General features: G+C 45.7%; 1 protein-coding gene across 3 annotated transcripts in view; it reads right to left on the reverse strand.

Annotated features, from left to right (window-relative positions):
- Nucleotides 1–14,742, reverse strand: part of Arhgap28 (Rho GTPase activating protein 28) — a 166,941-nt gene that overhangs the window by 57,936 nt on the left and 94,263 nt on the right. For all 3 annotated transcript variants that reach the window (XM_039083430.2, XM_006245626.5, NM_001191815.1), the window contains exon 2: nucleotides 4,869–5,083. In XM_039083430.2, coding sequence (XP_038939358.1) covers nucleotides 4,869–5,083 — 215 coding nt within the window. The remainder of the gene's footprint in view (nucleotides 1–4,868; nucleotides 5,084–14,742) is intronic.

Below are 14,742 nucleotides of genomic sequence, written 5' to 3' on the forward strand. Positions count from 1 at the left end.
TAATGTGGCAGGCGAACCTCTTATTGACGACTGTGCTTTCGTTTGCTTGCTCTCTAAACTGTCTGTTAATGAAAGGTGAGCTGATGATGTCAGCTTCGATGGGAAGCGATGACACTTGGGCTATAGTGAGCTCAAACCTGGAGGACTTGGCTGGGCAGGGCATAAGCCTTGGGCGAGACTTTCGCGTCTCAGGATGAAGGTAGAAACGCAAGTAAACGCTAATGTTTTAAAAGCTGAATTGTGTTTCTCTCCACTTACGTGAGTATTAATGAAAGAATGGCGGTTGCGGGGCAGGGGGTGACAGAGTTGACATAAATTAGGGCTACTGATGGTCTAAAACCTCAGACCCTTCCCTGGGGCAGAGCAAAGCTAGAATGTTTTCCCAGATGAGAAGTATCCACGGCAGGCGAGAATGTAGCCCATGTTAGCTGGATTCTGAAGAACTCAGGCTCACCTTCCTTCTCCCGGCTGTCACTCGTGTCAATCCAGAACACTCCATTGATTTGGGCTCCACATACACAATGGCCTACCCTGTGTCAACTTGACTCTATCAATCATATACTACTCAACGCATCAAAGCTCGGGTTAATAGTCCTCAGGCCCTGCTCTGGTCTTCTTTCAATATGCACAGCCCACCATCAACTACTGAGGCAAGGAGAGAGATCAAGCCCAGCACACCACCAAGAATTCTCGACGTTGTTTCCCTATTACGGTTTGCTACAACCTGCTCTCTTCATTTTGCTCTGTATGGTTTTGTCAGTGTAAGGTCACATTCTGTATTCAGTCTGGAACTGGCCATCCTCCTGCCTCAGCCTTTTGACCACTGTATTGCAGGAATGCACCACCAATGATTCCTGTGCCTCTCTCTTTGCCTTCTATTCAGCATGGCCTTTGCCAAAGCCACCATCATCTCTCGTTTAGACATCCACAACAGACTCCCGACCACTCTTCCTACAGCAGCCCCTTCCAAACCATTTTCTACAGCATCACTAAACTAGTCCTTGCAAATGTACACGAAAACACCTCTTCCCTCTGGCCTCGACAGTGCTCTGTAAGATGCACTGATACGCTATTCCTCTCAGCTGTTCTGCAGCAACACCAGGCTACTGTGGTGATCTCAGAAGCTCTGCGATGTGTTTGGACGAGACCATCTCCTTTGGCTCTGTCCGGTTGGCCTCAGCTCCTCTCCTCAGCTTTTCTCCTGAACCCAGGAGACAAGGTTGTGCCCTAACGCTATCAACCTCAGTTCTGTCGTTCTTTTTCCCCTCAGGTGGGTCTCGATCTCGTGTCAGGGAGATCGTGCCTCTGCTAGGTCAAGTCCATGAGGAAAGGGAAGCTTCCCGGTGAAGGAAGTGCCTTGCCAAGGGAAGGCCCACCCACTTTCTGAAATGATTAGTTGATGAATTTACGCTTCAAAGGAAGAATATAATTACAGATACTACTCTCACAAGTTACAGAATTAATGAGTATAAAAACGCTGACTTTTTTTGGCTGTGAGCCTAAGCCTTTAACAGCTGAACCATCTCTCCTGCCCAAAACATTACTTTATAAAACAAGCCTACCTAGCTGGCACAGCATTTTACACAGGAAGTCTTGAATTCTCAGTAAGTGTGTGTGTGTGTGTGTGTGTGTGTGTGTGTGTGTGTGTTGGAGACACATATTAAAAAAGAGAATCAAAACTTTTACGGGAGTTGGTATGACTTTTACCAAAACAGCATTACATTATAAACTTTAAATAAAACACATGAGATAGTTATATATAGATATCTGAAAAGAATCACAAGTGGGTGAAAATCCCAGAACTTCTATTTAGACAATGTATTAGTATGCCTTTTCAGCTAAGGTCATTTTTCAAGGCCCGTGGTACAGGGTGGCTGCACGCACACTAGCAAAGGAAGCTAGGAGGCTAAGGAGATATGCATGAGGTCAATATTAAAAGCTACTCTATTTCTACGTACCTGGGCACACTGAAAAGATAGGACCAAGTGAAGAATAAGAACAGGAACTGGAGAGATGGCTCAGTGGCTAAAAGCACTTGCCTGCTCCCCCAGAGGTCTTGGGTTCAGTTACCAGCACCTACGTACCAGTCCACACCAGCAGTTCCAGAGGGTTCCACAACCTCTTCTGACCCTATGAGGCACTAGCCACACCTGTAGTTCACACACATACATGGAGGTAGGCGCCCAGACACATTACAGAAACATCTCTTTTAAAAAGAAGAACGTGAACCGTTAGGTCACAGCAACACTTGCAATGCATATACCGTACTGACACGCCTGGAGTGCGTTAAGAACTCATGCAAGGCAGTAATGAAAGGGTGGTGTTTTAGATACGCAAAAGATTTCACGGTGTGTACAAAAGGATGGCAGAAACGGAGGGCAGCTCAGCATCAGGTATCCGTGCCAGGGAGTCTGGGTCCCTCCACACATCTAGAATCCAAAGTCCGTAAAGATGCGGGAAGAGGAACTGTGTCTTAACCGGCAGGAAGGCCATGAAGGGAAACAGGTCCTTTGGGAGAATCCTGGCGGTTCCTTACCGTTAAGCACATCTCATGAAAAAGGCAGGTGTCTGAGAGAAATAAAAAATATATGTTTGCAAAATGTCTACGGGATTTCTAAAACCATTTATCAGTGGGGAAACCGTAGATTTAAAAAGTCCGCGAAGCCATTAGCGGGTCAGGAAAACTCATTCAGTGGACCACTGAGGAGCTGACCATTCCCCCAACCTCTACTGAAACCAGGGCCTCAGCACTGTGAGCGCGGCCTTACTGGCGAATGGCATTTATAGACAAGTTATGGGCTGAATGGATCCATTAAAACACGTGTATCCTAAAGATGTGCAATTCCAACTTACTTGTATGTATACGTTAATGTTAAAGATAAACATTAGTAATGAAAGAAAGGACAGCTCCTAAAATACACACGTATACAGGCTGAGGCGAAGCTCAGGGCCAGAGCACCAGAATATCATGGACAAGTCCCTCAGCGCCATCCCGAGCATGGCAAAGCAAAACCCAAACAGATGCCTAGCCAAACCAATTTACAGTGAGACCATACTGGAACAGAGCGAGCCTTTTGTTCGTTACAACCGGCACCTTTGAAAAGGAGAGAGACACAGATAGCAGCACCTGGAGCGCAGAGAATGATTCGGTATGTGGCCAAGGCACACCAACGGCTGCCAGCTTCAGCACAGCCCAGGAAAGCAGCAGCAACAGCAGCAGCAGCAGCAGGATTCTCCTGACAGCTCCAAAGAGCACAGCCCTGCTGGCTTTCGATTTCTACCTTCCGGAACCGGAGAATACATTTATGTTGCTAAAAATGACACAACGGTGTTACCTGGCTAATGCATCCCTAAAAACAGATGGCAACTGCCAGAGACTAGAAAACAATGGATTTACTGACATACAGTCCAAACCTCATAATTACCACGCACAGTGACATGACACTATGACACACAGACATGGGAACTGGGGCTACCTTTGGCTCTAGAGAGTGTCACTGGGAGGTGTTAGACATACAAGGATATACCAGGAAATCTTCCAGCTTAAATGAAATTCTCCCTCTCCCTCCCCTCCCCTCCCTTCTGTGTGTGTGTGTGTGTGTGTGCGTGCGCACGAGTGTCTGTCTGTCTGTCTGTCTCAAGGCTGAAAACTATACAGCCCTGGTTGACCTCAAATTAGTGGTCCTTCTGCCTCAGCTTCCAGAGTGCTGGGATTGTAGACATGTACATCTACACCTGGTGAAAATGACACCTGCTCCCTTTGGGGTTAAAGAAGGTCACACTTTTGCCTTTGTCAAAGCCACTTTATCATTGTGCACTGAAAACCCTTAGAAGTACTTTCAAAGTAATGCCTGCAAATACATATTGCCTCTAGTTAGTAAGTCTGCATTTTGCAGTTTAGGCTAGCAGAAGGTATGTCCCAGTCCCCTGGGCTTGAACACGTAAGTACATACATGTACGGCGGGAGTGGGTAAGGGAGTTAGTTCTATGGAGGGAGCACCAGGGCAAGCCCAAGGCCTTGGTTAGAATTGGGAGGGTAACTGGGTTGCTAGCAGGAGAGGCAGGGATATGGGACAGGAGGCGAGATCCTTCCCACGTCTGTCTGAAAAAGAGCAATACGAAAGGAAGGCACCAAGCACACAGTTCAGCACAGAGGACCACTTCCTGGAGTGGATGCTCATGAGGGATGAGAGAGGGCAAGTTTGTATGGTGTGGGATTCCAACGGAAGGCATAGAAATGATCAACTGTCTCGGTGTTGGAAAGGAGTAAAAAGAGAAGGAAAGGATGAGCAGGCATTGGTCTCAGGGTTAACTTCTGATTAATGAGATCCTCCTAAGTGAAGGCAAGGGCTAGGCTGGGCTTTAAACCCATGACCCTGACCTCCAAGGGCTAGGATCCATTATGCCCCTTTTTGTTTGTTTCTGTCTGTTTGCTCTTGGTTTTGTCTCAAAAGGCCCTCTATGTTTAACATGATTTTTATTTTGTGGGATAGCAGGCATTCTAATATATTAATGCTTATGAATGTTTCAAAGTAACTTTCTCCTTTAAAATCCACAGGGCAACCCCCGCCCTTCCCTCTTTCTTTCCCTCCCCTAAATGTCATGTACACAGACGTAAATGTCAGGAGCATCAGCATTCCAGGTCTGTTTGAAGGAAAAAGACTCCGACCCACGAGAACACTACCCCCAGCAGGGAGGGATACCTAAGGGCTCTTGCCTGGATGTTTCTGAGGACTGTCCTCCCCCTCAGCTCCAACAGCTACCTCCACCTCTGATCACAGGCCTGGTAGGGTGACTTCTGCCCCAGTGACGGTGTCGGGCATCGGGATGAGGGAAACCCACAGGGCAGATCCAGCACCACCTCTTACCATCCACAGGTTTGACCTCAGTGGGGGCAGTGGGCGACTGCTCCTCCTGTCCCCCTATGCTGCTCTCTTTGATACTCGAGATTTCCTTCCAGAACTCCTCCACAGATGTGCTGCTGTCGACAGAGGCTTGAGAGTTGGAGCGACTAAAGGTGGGGGGATGGAGGGATTCATTGGAGAGCATCCTGTTGATTCTCCGGCAGCGAGGAATGGATTTTCTGTGGAAAGAGCAACATTCGAATGAAACTGGGTGCCTGTGTAAAGTCACAAGTGCGCACATGTGTTGAAAATCAACAGAGAGCAGTTACGGCCATAGGGTGAGATTTGAAGGAATGAGCACCATTCAGTGGGGACTCCTCACCCTGCCATATTTCATCATGAGTCTAGATGGTGATAGGAACATTAACAAGATTTTAAAATTAAAATTTAAAAATAACTTTCACATGTGATATAGGAAGTCACATCTGTGAGAAATAAAGCTTGTTTCAGAGGTCTCTGTAGACTCGTTTTTATAGCATGCGGTCATTAGTGGGCAAATGAATGTAATGGGTTAGTATGTCGAACAGTACTATACAGAGGTGGTGGCTCAAAGGCAGAACGTTTACCTAGAATGTGTGAGGCTCTGGGTTCAATGCCCAGCTGTGAGGAATGTAACGGGAAGGACATTTTGAAACATGCTTCAATATGGATAGACCTCCAAGGTGTCGCGTTAAGTGAAGCGAGCAGTCATGCACGGACGCGAAGGAGAACGTGTGAGTCCATTGATATGAGGACCAAGTGCGATCACATTCGGAGTGGCAGCTGGGAGGTGAGTAGTTAGTGTTGAATGAGACTGAGTTTCAGTTTTGAAATGTGCAAAGAGCCAGAGCAGAGACCATTGTGGGGAAAAAAAACGGGTAGGGGGAGCACACCAATGCTAAGTGCTGAGCAGGGCGGTGTGGCCCCTCCCATTAAGTGTGGGTCCAATGGCTGTGCAAGGAAGTTGGCCCCTCCCACTGAGTGTAGGTCCAGTGGCAGGACAGTATGGCTCCTGCGGTAGTTACTCATTGCCAGGCAGCAGCCCCTTTGACGAAAGGGAGCAGAACTTGAGGTCAATCACAGAGTGATGAAGTGGATAAAACACTCAGATCACAATAGAAGTAGAAGGAAGCTTGCTTTAGCAAGAGACACAGTGAGCTATAGAGATGCCAAGATGCCACCTCAGAGATGTTGATGAATTACACAAAATAAACGTTTGACTTTCATGATCTCTAAGTGACAAATAACTATGTTCCCTGAGAGCAGACTGTTTATCTGAAACACCTTCATCCCCAACCATGAAGGCTAAATTTATTTATTTAATAAAATCCTGTGCTTTTATTTGCTAGAGTTTGGGATCTTAAGTCACCCCTAAAAGCCCATGTGTTACTGGTGTGGGCCTCAGCTGGGTGCTAAGGAGGGGTCATGGTGCCTTCAAAATAAGAGGGCTAGTCCAGTGTCTCTGGGAGCACACCCTTGAAGGGGAGATTGTCACCTTGACCCCTTCTTATTCTTTGCTTCCTGGCCATGATGTATGAACAAACCACACACACACACACACACACACACACACACACACACATTATACACATACAACACACATGCACAGACACACACACACACACACACACACACACACACACACACAGGCACATGTATACCACAATAGAGAAGGGTAGACAGAGCAAAGGCACAGCAGGGGCCAACTCAGGGTGTTAGGGCTCCCAGGGCAGCTACATTTGATAATCAGGGGGACAGTGGGCTGTCGTAGACTTAGCCATGGCCTGCAGCATCAGTAAACTCCCTGATACATATGCATGAGACTGCCCCAGAGAAGCGGACACACTGCTCTACTGACAGGACCAGAAACCCCTTCTCTTGGCATTTGCCAGACTTGGTCATCTTTGAGAGAAGATTTTGTACATGTGTCACTGATTGATCGTCTTCTGGGGCCTGACCAGAAACGGTTGAGTTCTGACATTAACTGGTGGCAGAAAATTTACTTTTGAAAGCTTAAGGCGTTTTAGAAGAAAATAGGAAATACTCAACTCTAAAGGTGTGTTGTGCAATAAAAAGGAACTTTAGGCAGCTTTGTTTGATAACTTGATGATAAGTTATTCTGTGAATTCCTTACACTTGGGGAAGGCAGATACTGGAGCAGCTGAGACTCGTACAGTCTATCAGAGGAGGAGTGTTCCCCATAAGACTTGAAGACTCACACGTGGTCAACAGTTTATCAGAGGAAAAATGCTCCCCCTAAGACTTCAAGACTTACAAGTCTATCAGAGGAGCAGTGCTCCCCATTAAGGCTTGAACGATTGTGTTTCCCTTTTCTAACAAGACTATTTCTGAACGCCTCTAACAAATTCACAGAGTAATGTAAATAAACACAGGTTTCTTGTAATACTCTTAGGCCACTGTGCTCCAAGTATCCTATTCAGAGAAAAGCATATGGTTATCCAAAATATAATGAACTTATGGATTCTGTAGTCTAACTCCATCAGAAAATAAATATGCAGGCATGGGAGCACTAATGGCCTGGCAGAAGATGACAGCATAGCATGCATGGGTCCTGGGTATTAACCCAGACCCTGTGAGAATTATGTAAAATGAATGGAGGCTCTTTCCCCACTCCAATTACATTACTGTGTATAACAATTCTTTAAAAGTTTAAATTATTATTTATGTGCGTGGATAGTTTTGCCTACAGGCACAGTGCCAGCAGAGTCCAGAGGAGGTAATGGGATCCGCTAGAACTGGGGCTACACAGTGTGAGCCACCCTGTGGGTGCTGGGGATTGAACCAGGCTCCTCTACAAGAGCAGCCGGTGCTCTTTACCACCGAGTCATCCCTTCGGCCCTACATAACAGCTTATATTTTCTTTACTCAAAAAAAAAAAAAGAATAGAATAAACAATTTTTTACAAGCTATGTTTAAGGGCTGCAGGTGGTAGAAAACTTCATTTTGGAATCTAAGCAGATGTGCAAATGTCCCCAAGAACTGAAAAATAAAAAATCGAAATCACATACTTGAGAAACAAGAAAACCACAAAGGGAGATAGGCTTAGGACTAAACACCGTCAGCCTGATTATAGTAGAGCTCCCTACCCCTGAAAGGATGCATCAATGGAATCTCAAGGGGACCTTCAAGAGGCACTGCTAGCAGCAGAGAGAACGGGTGTGAGACACTGGCCTTGAACAGCTGACAAAGCCAGTCATGCAAAGAGTCCGTTCCCTGCAACCAGCAGCTATTACTTTTGGCAAAGAAGTCAGACGGCACTTTTGGGACAAACAGCCCTGGAAGTGCTTTGTGCATCTGTGGGAAGGGTTTCAAATAGTTCATCTCCATCCTGGGTGGGAACAGACCGCAGCGTCCCCTTGACATGTTGTGTAATGCTGGCCCCCAGAGCCATTCAGCGGTTTGACGGGCCTCAGTGTGAGCTTCAGACCTCACCATATTAGGGCAGAATCGTGCTTCGGTTTCATCAGATGTTTGCATTTTTTCTTCTAGACCAACACAATGCCAGGAAAACCTTACACGAAATCCAGAATGTAATTGTGTCCCACAGCAACTTTAGCTTTAAAAAAAAACCTACTAGGCTTCCAGGGGATCTTAAAGGCATGCAAACAGCTATCTATTCAAAATGAAATTGAAACGGGAACGATTGCATTCCTCCGTGCTTTAATCTGTTCACGTCTGTAATGCCTGCCGACGGTATCTACAGCCGTACAACTCTCCACTGGCCATACAGAAGTGGTACCCACCCCCGAGCATTCACTACCCCACGGAACTCCACTCTTCCTCCAACCTTTATATGCCTGCACACTGTTTCTCCACATTTCCATCTTCATAATTATCAGTGTTGCTTTAAAATAGTCAGTGTTCGTGCTCAAGTTAGTCTTTCTATTTATCCTGTCTTGGGCTGGCAATTCTCTCCTGCATGTTCATGCACAGTGCATTGGGCCAGCTTTGAGCATCTCCTCTATGTGTGTCAGGCCAAGATTGAGCATCTCCTCTATGTGCATCAAGCCAGCTTTGAGCATCTCCTCTATGTGCATCAGATCAACTTTGAGCATCTCCTCTATGTGCATCAAGCCAGCTTTGAGCATCTCTTCAGTGCTTTCTGTCTGGTTCCTTGGTGTCCTTTATTGGAGTTTTGCTCTAAGCATATTAGTTCACTCTTCTCTCCTGAATGTCTTTATTCCCAATTTTATATATAACTAATCTGTCTGTCTGTCTGTCTATCTCCTATCTCTTATGTATGATGTATCTATCATCTATCTATCTATCTATCTATCTATCTATCTATCTATCTATCTATCATCTATCTATCTATCATCTATCTATCTATGATGTGTGTTGGTACAGGCCTGTGCGTACCACCACATACATATGGATATCAGAGAATGACCCCAGGTCCTAGGGAATGAGCCTTAAACCTCATCTGAGGCAGGGTTTACTTTTCGTTGGCTGCTGCACATGCCAGGCTCCCTAGCCTTTGAGCTCCTGAAAATTCTCCTGCCTCTGCCTCCCATCTCATTGCAGGGACCCTGGGATTACAGACGCACACCACTGAACTGGGATTTACTCATTCATTCATTCATTCATTCATTCATTCATTCATTCATTCATTCATTCATTTTTCTGTAAGACTATCTTCTTTTTCAGCAGCACAACTATTATCCTATTTCACACTCTCCCGGATTTTCTTCATGATGTCCTTTGCTTTATATCTCCAGCCTTCTCTGCATTTATCTAAGGAATTTTTGGTATCTAGTACATGTTTTTCTCACTTCTCTCTATCTAATCCGTTGTATCTGTTAGGTTCATTCAACAAGTGTTTGAATTTGCACTTGATATCTTTCACATCAAGGTATCCCATTACCTCCTTTTTTTAAAGATTCCATTTCTTTGTGGACATGACTCATAATGTCACCATTTAATATTTGTCATCTCTTCATCTAACTTCATTAACATACTTATCATTTCAACTTGAAGAACTTCTACCTCTCAGTGCCAACCATCTGCCTGTTGACACGATGCTAATGGGGACTGAAAACAGGCAGTTCCTACAGGGTCCCTCTCACATGCTGTTAGGTGAAGACTATTTAAAGCTCTCCAGGAGGCTGGAATAAAGGGAGCTTTACCCTACAGAAGGCAACCACCTCTCTCTCTGGGAGCTGAGGTTAAGATTTCTTTGGACCCATCAAGGGTTGAGCTGAGTCCAGGCCAAGTTGAATTTTCTTAGTTTTAACTTTTTCCTGGCTTTTTAAATACATGAAGGGGAAATTTGTAGGCACTTCAGGCCTGTCCTATTCAGAGGGCTTTAGAACTCTGTCTTCCTCCTCTCTTTCTCCCTCCTCCCTCCCTTCTTCTCCCCCAACCCCTGCTGTGTGTGTACGTGTGTGTGTGTATGTGTATGTATGCATATGCATGCATGTGTATATGTGTGTATGTGTATGTGCATGTATGTGTGTGCATATGTGCATGTGTGTGTATTTGTGTGTATGTGTGTGTGCTTTATAGTTTGGCTTCATCCTCTTCTGTTACTGAGGTGTCAGCAAAATTAGCCATGGAGAGAACTCTCAGTGAAAACTAGATCCATAGAGACTCCAATCTGTTGCAACAGGGTGGGCGGCCAGCACAGCTTCGATGACATCTCCCTGTCACAGAAAAGTCCCGTGACTTAGGCACAGATGACTTTCTGTCTAATAGGACACAAACTTTGGGTACACATGACCAGGGATGGCAGTGACTACTGGGTTCTACTGACCTAAGGAGACTGACTGCCTCCCATATTGGGGCTTGGCTCCCACCCATGCCTTTGTATCCATTGCTCTGCGGTGGAGTTTTTAAAGGCAGGGTTCTTACATCCCCCCTTCTTAGCAGTCACCATGGTAATCACAGCCCATCCCTAATGAGTCTTCATCCCAAACGGAGACTACTGTAAACCCATCAGGCTTTAAGACAGATTGTAATGGGGCTAGGGAGATAGATGGCTCTGTCAGTAAAAAGAAAAGTGCTTGCAAAGCAGGCAGGAAGACCTGGGTACAATTGAGAGAACCCACAGCCAGCTGTGGTAGTCCACACTTATGACTCCAGGGCTGGGGAATCAGGCAGGCAGATTCTCGGAGCTCGCTGGCTAGTCAGCCTAACCCACGTGATGAGGTCTAAGCCAGCAAAAGAATTCTGGTCTCAAACGAAGAAGGTGGACTGTAGAAGGCATGTGAGGGTGTCCCCAGGCCACCACATGAAGCACACCTGTGCATGCAAACACCTACACACATGTGTACCTGTGCATACATAAACACACACACACACACACACACACACACACACACACACACAGAGGTAATAACTGTCTATGTGTGGTATTGTTTTAACCAACCCCAAATTCTCTTGCAGAGTAAAATTCAAAAAAAAATATTTAAAGAACTTTTAGAAATATTTTACTTTACAACACTTTGTGAGCCTTCATGTTCTCTCACAGCAGATTTTTCCATGTGACGTTCGCTCTCACGCACACCATTGGTTTACGTCGGGCCCTTGCAGCTGTCGGCCCCAGTCTTACACATGTCCTCACATGATGAGGGCATTCCTAGGAGGCAGGCATGACATAGATTCCTGCTGCAGCTATGATGAATGAGGATTCCTCTCCAGACTTAAGGCCAGCCAGCTCTCTCCTAGGTTCCAGGACCCACCTCCCATCAGTCACCAGACATACCACCGCTCCTTCACTTTGCTGGAAAGCCACCCTCTCTTCCCAGGGGACACAGCTCTCTCAGTCTTTTCCACCTGGAACTGTGTTACCTGGGCAAGCATGCCTGTGTTACCTGTATGGTGTCAGTAAATCCTAGAGACTCAGAAATAGAGAGAATGAGCAGTGACCAAGGGGCAGGGATCAGCTCAAACCTTTGAACTCTCCTCCAAATATTCCCCAAGAACAAACTTTCTTAATTCCCGAAGCCCTTGAGATAACGGCCTATCAACATGTCACAGTACGTGTTCTTGTGGCAAAGAATGAATACCATATAGTGACTTAGAGGAAGGCTTGGAGGCCAGCCAGACAGACTTTGAATGCAGGCCCTGTGGCCTCCAAGCTCTACAACCTGGATTGAACTTTGAACCACTGTGCCCTTCCTTCCTTTCCTAACCTGGGAAATGGGGATTTAACCGTACAGTCTCCATGCTGTAAGGATTAAGGGAAGTTAGGTTAAGATCAGGAGACACAGTGAGCCCACACAGTGGTAATCATCATGTCCTAATTTACTAGCGTGCATGGAGCTGGGCTGGAAGGGAGGCAGCTACAGCACGTGCTGAAAGAGCAGCACACTGACATGTCACTGAAACCACAATCGCCAAAACAGCATTGTCAGAGTCTCACAGTGACCTGGGTCCATTCCCCAATTTCCCTGAACTACACCTGACCCTCTGACCCAAATCATGTAAGAATAGTCCTCTCCTGGGTTTAATTGAAATGTGCTATTATTCTGACACCCCCTTTGTCTTCTGCCTTCTGCCTTCTTTCTTCTTAGGAATGTGGACAAGAAGACCAGAGCTTACGCAACCTATGAGACAGCGCTTAGACACTTTAGGGACTGGCACTGACATGCAACGCCAGATACTGCTGACCTGTGGACTTCCAGAAATGTGACGGGGAGGGGGAGAAACCCACTTTATTTTTAAAATCTACTTTATTTTTGTTATTGTTATCTGTAGCCAAAATTTTTTCCAGCTGCTGTAATTGGAAAGAACACTTGAATAAGCCATTTGGGCTAGGGCAGGATGAGACTCCCTCCCTGCTAAAGGGAATACCCAAATAATAATACTCTCCTACTTATTAATATTCTACTCAATGAGTAATAACCTTCTACACAAAGAAGGTTCTAGGAGTGTTCCCAGACGGCAAGTCCACCGAGCTGCTGGCCTTACCTTGGTCTGAACTTGGCCAGCCGAACCCTGAGTATCAGCTCTTCCGTAAGTGGACAGGAAATGCCTGCTCCACATTGTCCCAGACTAAGCAACTCCTCAGTTTTCGGGACAAAGTACAGAAGCATAAATCCCTTCTTCCTCTCCCTAAGGAAAAGGAGGACCCAGTGCAGCCAGGGTCTGTTGAAGGGTCTTTAAATGACAGAGGAGGAGCACAGTGTGTACTTCTGAAGAAGTTATCTGGACATCATTTCCAGAAGGGCTGTTATAGGACAACACTGGTGTCTGGGACAGACCCTGGGCACAGCCTCAAAGACATAGCATCTGCCCTCTAGCCTTTCTCAGGGGGCTGTGTAGATAAATCATACACGTTTCTATAAGTTCATACAAATAGTCCCTAACTTCTGCTGGCTCCATTTAATGATATTTTGATTTTACTATGTTACAAACACGGGACAGTCAGCCGGCTAGGCATGGTGGTGAAGGCCTGAAGTCCTAGAGGTTGGAAGGCAAGGTTTTATTCTCAGCTGTATAGGATGGCTACACAGCTCAACTACTGGTTCAACGTCACATGAGATCATGTCTCAGAATAGCAACAATACCTCCACTAACCCCCGAAAATCCCCAACAATAACAACAAACACAGAGGGTACAGTCAATACAAACGATGCTTTTGAGTTGGTCTTTGTCCTTTCTAATCCTCTTGTCAGTCTGGGCCAGTGCTGTGACCATAAGAGAAACAAGCAATATTCTGCAGTATATATAGATACAGAGGCAGAAAAGTCAGGTATATCCAATCCGCTCTCAACTTAACACTACTCGATGGTAGCTGTGGGTTCGCCCAGACTTCATGGTAAGCTGAACAGTGTATGTCCAAATACGGCACATACTATACACCCTGCAACATATGAAGACATTCCTCCACTCACAGTAGAGTACATTTCCCTTCAATAAGCATCCTTGCCGAGTCCAGCTTACTTTAGGGCCAGAAGTCTCAGATTAGCCCACAGTTGGGCAAGGTCATCCAACAGAAAAGGGATTTGTAACAAAACGATTGACTTGCTCATGTGATATATAGAATACTGTAAGGAAAGTGGAAAATAGTCCTGACTAGTCCTGTCACGTGGGTCTATATGTCCATGCCTCTGAGAGGAAGAACAAGCTCTGGAAAGAGCACTTTGCTCTCTGCTTAGCACAAAGAATGCGCCAACTCCAATGTGTTTCTTAAGACACTCTTATTTTGGCAAAGTGTGGGGGGGGGAGGGTTGGGTGGGGGTGGCAGGGATTGGCTGTCACTAACTACAAAGAAGCTGAGGGGACACAGAATAAGTAGTAAACTCCACCAATACCGAGCTCGGTGCAAACAACAAATTAACCTCAGCTGTAATTTCTCTGAACTTCAATAATTAGACGTGCTTTGAGATTGTAGACAGCTTTGAATACAAGAAGCAAGGAAAGGAGAAAGTTGACACTAAAGAGAGAAAAGGGAAGGAAGGAAGGGAGGAATTCAGGAAGGAATTCAGGAAGGAAGGAAGTCAGGAATTCAGGAAAAAAGGAATTCAGAAATTCAGGAATTCAGGAAGGAAGGATTTCAGGAATTCAGGAAGGAAGGAAGGAAGGGAGGAAAGAAGAAAGGGAGGAAGGAGACTATTTCTATAAGTTACTGATCATCAGCTCTCAGCAAAGAACGGTGTCAGAAATGGCAAATGGTTTCCCTCCCTGTTCAGTTAACTCACCTAAACCAGGGACAGACCAAGATGCAGACAAAGTAAACCATCAAGTGTGAACCCTTTATGTTCTGCCCATGTTCAAACTAACATGCAATTTATAAGCTTGACGCACCTAACGATTTGGGTGAGGCTCAGTCCATCTCACAAGTCACTCTAACCACATTATCCCCTAAGATAAATTAAAGCTATGTGCAGAAAAT

The sequence above is a fragment of the Rattus norvegicus genome, chromosome 9 (genome assembly GCF_036323735.1).
Source record: "Rattus norvegicus strain BN/NHsdMcwi chromosome 9, GRCr8, whole genome shotgun sequence".
In the NCBI taxonomy this organism is placed as follows: Eukaryota; Metazoa; Chordata; class Mammalia; order Rodentia; family Muridae; genus Rattus; species Rattus norvegicus.